The sequence below is a fragment of a genome, unplaced genomic scaffold, assembly GCF_019419815.1.
Source record: "Pyrus x bretschneideri cultivar Hongxiangsu unplaced genomic scaffold, Pyrus_bretschneideri_v1 Contig431, whole genome shotgun sequence".
Lineage (NCBI taxonomy): Eukaryota > Viridiplantae > Streptophyta > Magnoliopsida > Rosales > Rosaceae > Pyrus > Pyrus x bretschneideri.
The window spans coordinates 1-4,600 of record NW_025999759.1 but is presented as its reverse complement, the minus strand read 5'-3'; the positions used below and the strand labels follow the sequence as shown (position 1 = coordinate 4,600).

Sequence of the window (4,600 nt, the reverse complement as noted above, 5' to 3'; positions counted from 1 at the left end):
GAGCTTGTATGGAAGCTTTCTGTTGCTGCTGAAGGCCACGGTGAAGCTGCTCCAAACCCTAACTAGGAGAAAAACAGTTGTAGAGTATTAATGGGTGGTACTCTAAGCTTCGGAAATGCAACCAAATAGACGATAGAGATTTTAAATTTAAACGAACATTGGTCGCTTCAAGATTCTAAACTTTAAAAAATAATGTAAATATTATTTAATGCTTATTTTATAATAAAAGAAGGGAATTATTATAGGTATTTCAAATTTTCTATATTCGGAAAGAAAAATATATTTGTGAGGAGTGTAGAATGATATTTTTATAGTGTCAATAATATTTTTCTAATAGAAACCCATTTAAATTCATGTAGGCTCTTGCCTAGGCACCTAGTTGCTAGGCTCCAGTCTCCTGCCTGATTAGTGTCTAACGTTGTTTAGAATCAAATCCTAGACAATTTAAGCTTCTTACAATGGCTTTGATATACCGCTTACAACCGTTTTGATGGAAAAATTATTTTCTGTTATGAATATTGACTCAAAACTTTCCACTCTCCAATATAAAAGCAATCACTTCAATTGAATCTTACATTCTTTTGAATTTCGTTCCATCCCCCAGCAAATCGTGGCACTTTGCACACGTGCACCCCTCGGTACGTTACGGCCAGCATCGCTGGATCATTCCGGTCGCGCTCCACCTGTTTTGTGGCCCCGCACCCCTGCGTGTCTCTGTATGTGCACCTGTAATATGATCTGATAAACAAAAACAACTAAGCAAACATCAGATTCAATTCTTACCGTTCGATAATATCATACAACCTCGTAATTTTCATTTCGATTGCAAATGTACGATTGAGATTTAAATTCAGTGCCTTGGATAACGCGAGTTAAGCATAGCCCTTTGACCGTACTTGCGCCAACTATACCCGTCTGGAAGACTATCCGCCGGCACCAGAGCTTTCCTGAATTACCAAAAATCACAACAATGAATCACTATTCCAATGTGGAATTTCTAAAATACACCAGGCACATCTTATCGTGTTAGCGTCAACGCATGCTACAACAATTAATGGCCCAGCAACATAGCCAGTAGACCCGAGACAATCGGGGTCCATTAAGTAAAACCGAGTTGAATCGTTCGAGTCAACTCGCTTCCTGGGATAGTCGAACCAATTTTCATGGTTGGTTCATCGGGACTGTGGAAAAACCAACAAACTTTATCAACTCAGTAACCGTGAGAGGAGCGCTGGTAGTGAATGACGCGTACCATGTCTCTGAAAACTTGCGTGAGGTACTGTCAGAGCTGTCGGGCTCGTGACGCCTCTTTTTCAACGGCGCCAAAGAGAAGGGAGAGTTCGCGCTAGACACGGAAGAAGCTATATCTGTGTGCTCGGTAGAATCGATATCTTCGAGCTCGGGAGAATCTAATCTTTGAAGCTCGGGAAAAGCTATTCCAACCGTGATCTCGGCAATGATACCCCTTATAAACATTCCTTCATACCTGGTGGGTAAATTTGAAAATGAAGCAAAAGTACGTAAGATTATTGGCAACTACAAGATTAAATACACTAAAAATATACCTTGATTCATTATTACTAAAGAGCTTGGGAGTAATAAGATTTGAATTATGTATGAGTCCAACAATATCAATCAAAATCTTCATAAGCCATTATATCTTACCACATGATACATATCTCATGTTTTTCTAAGGGGTCCGTTTCATAACCACCAGGGCAAGCGATACACACACTAAGGGTAGGGGGTGAGGGTTTGAATCGTGGATCTAGTGAGTTGTTGATGAAGGCCCCAACCACCATGACAATCCACCACTTATCACCTACTAGTTTTTGTTTTCATTTTTTATGAAAATTAAAAACTTATTTTGTAACTAAAAACTAAAAATGAAATAGTTATCAAATGACTTCTAAGTTTTGTACTACAATGTTTAATATCAAAGATTTCAATCCATACTCACAATCATTTTATAGGTTATTCATGTGGGCAATTAACAACCTTCTTTTTTTATGTGAAATGATAAGCAGTTTTACTAGAATCTTAAGGAAATGTACAAAATTCAAAGAGTTAATTTTGGCAAGTGGTTTGTAACTCAGTTGATTAATAGCATTCGCCCTTGCACTCGAGGTCCATGTTGTGTATTACGGCTTAAAATTAGAATGATGCAAAAATTAAGTTTGTGTTACCTATCTCATTTTGGTGTGTATTTGGGTTTGGATTTGACTTCTTGGTTGGATTTTCTGTTTGGTAGAAATTTTTTGTTATACATTATAAATAGGACCTTAGGGTTTAGTTTATTTTGTGTGCCTTCGCCATTGGCTTAGAGAATTTTCTCTAATTGGGTTTTGGGGTGAAGGTTAGCATTTCGAGTCATGAGTGCAAGCAAACGTCATGGCTCATTCCTTTGGCAATTCATGAGAATCAATTTACGAGTTAGAGAACGATTTGGGAGAATCACCTCGGTTGGTTTTAGGTTCTCTACTCATTTGGTTTAGGGTTTGTAATTTGTGGAATTTGGGTTGTGAGAGTTACACTCATTTGTAATCTTCATTTTTTTAGTGAAATGATAAGCAATTTTATTATAATCTTAAGAAAATGTACAAAATTCAAAGAGGTAATTTTGGCAAGTGACTTGTAGCTCAATTGGTTAAGAGTATTTGCCCTTACACTTGAGGTCCCATATTCAAATCCTCATTTTCGTAAAAGGTAATCCTGAAGTAAATTTAGAGGATCCTCAAATAAAAAAGGTTTCAAAGAAAAAAAGAAGGCCAATTTGGGCAAACTAATAGCCACCATATTGGCATCGAATTTATAATACAACAAAACACGACAAGCAACAAAAATACACGTCCATCACTCAAATGTCAAAAAAACTTCAATCTTGGAAAATAAAAATTCAATCACGTTTTATAAAACCCACCACATGAGAGATTATGCGCATAGAATCACCTTTAGTAAGGGAACACTCTTTGCATAAAAAAGCATAGACTCCAAATAGAAATGCAAATAATACAAAAGATTCTTCGCGCCCCTAACCGCCATTGAAACTACTGGTTACATCGGGACATACAACACCAACACCAACACGAGACACTAACAAAGACATAAGTCTAAAAGAGCAAAGACAAACCGCACTAACACCTATAAAACTCACACTACAAAAACCCAATATTTTACTAAGCCCACACTACCCTAAACAACCAAAACCCTAAACAAATCTAAAGTTAGACCTAACACCTATAAAACTCACACTACAAAAACCCAATATTTTACTAAGCCCATACTACCCTAAACAACCAAAACCCTAAACAAATCTAAAGTTAGACCTCGTTTGACATCCCGTATAAGGGATCGAAGAGGATAAATAATACAATCTCGGGTGTTTGGTGTAATTGTGTACTAAATAGTACTCATACAATTTCTCTTATCGCACCTTTTAGTCCAATTCACACCCACTTATTTATCCCTTCAAAAAACTCGATATAATTAGTTGGGTCAGCGATACGCTCTCTCTAGCTTCCTCCCTGTCTCTCGTTCTCTCTATTTCCTTCTCCAATTTGTCTCATGCACATCAGAAGAACGAATAATTAGCTACCCACCCTACCTTGCAGGTGACGCCGAGAACACCATCCTCTCCTTCTCCATTAGCCTAACCCCGATTTCTCCCATCCCAAGATCCATTTTCATCCTCACACATTGACATCGGCTATAAATCGAACCCATTCCTCCTCATCTCTCTAACCGTGTTCTTTCTCATCCGTCATTCATGGTGTTGTTGTGAATCCAGTAGCAACACTTCGACAAGAAATGTGGCTAGTAAGGTTTCCTCTTTCAAATCTGCTTTGAGTTTTGAGTTTCAATTTTTGGTAAAGATTGAGCAACTGCAATTTCTGGTTGTATTTGAGTGGAGGTTGATGAGTTGGGTTTGGATTTGGTTGGGTGAAAAGCAATGGTGTTGAGAGGAAGATGGAGAATTTTTGGCTTTTCTGTGTGAAAAGCAAAGGTCTGGGCAAATCTGGAAGTATAAAGGTAAAGTTTTTGTTTTGGATGAAATTAATCAAAGTTGAGGCACCCAAATTTTTAACTAAAGTTAGATTTATAATTTATCTTCTCAACAATTATCTTTTTAAAATTAATTTTGTAAAAAAAATAATTACAATATGATGATCGGCACAATATCAAACATTGTATTAAATAGTCAACATTTTAATTTGGTAGAGCATCAAATGTTCGATTAATTTAATCAGTACTATTTAATGACTAATTATCTTATCCAACTGAAATAGTTAATACAGTCTAAATTATTAAACGAGGCCTAAATCATGAGTACCACCGCCCCCATTTGAATGAGCGCAGCTATCAGGCCACACACATCTAGAAGAAACAATTGGAGAACAAGTCCGTGTATCTTTAGAAGGCTTGAACTCTAGCCATTCAACTTTGACGTTAAATTTAGAGGGATTGATGAAAGTTAGAAGGAGAATTTCGGGAGAAGAATTGGATTGAAAAAGAAAAAAAAAATCACAGAGAACTCAGAGTCAAATCTAAGTATGACTGTTGATGACGATTTAAAGAAATAATGAACAAACAAACAGAGAAA

At 36.8% G+C, this 4,600-nt stretch overlaps 1 protein-coding gene across 1 annotated transcript; it reads right to left on the bottom strand.

Moving 5' to 3' along the window:
* Positions 1 to 575: 575 nt before the first annotated feature.
* LOC125469528 (WRKY transcription factor 55-like) lies at positions 576 to 3,681 on the bottom strand (the record flags this gene model as incomplete). The annotated part of the gene is made up of 4 exons (XM_048566924.1): positions 3,605 to 3,681; positions 1,253 to 1,486; positions 858 to 947; positions 576 to 726 (listed from the first exon to the last, which is right to left on the bottom strand). Coding segments are annotated over exons 1-4 (552 nt in total), but the record flags the coding sequence as incomplete, so codon positions are not given.
* Between the last annotated feature and the right edge of the window lie 919 nt (positions 3,682 to 4,600).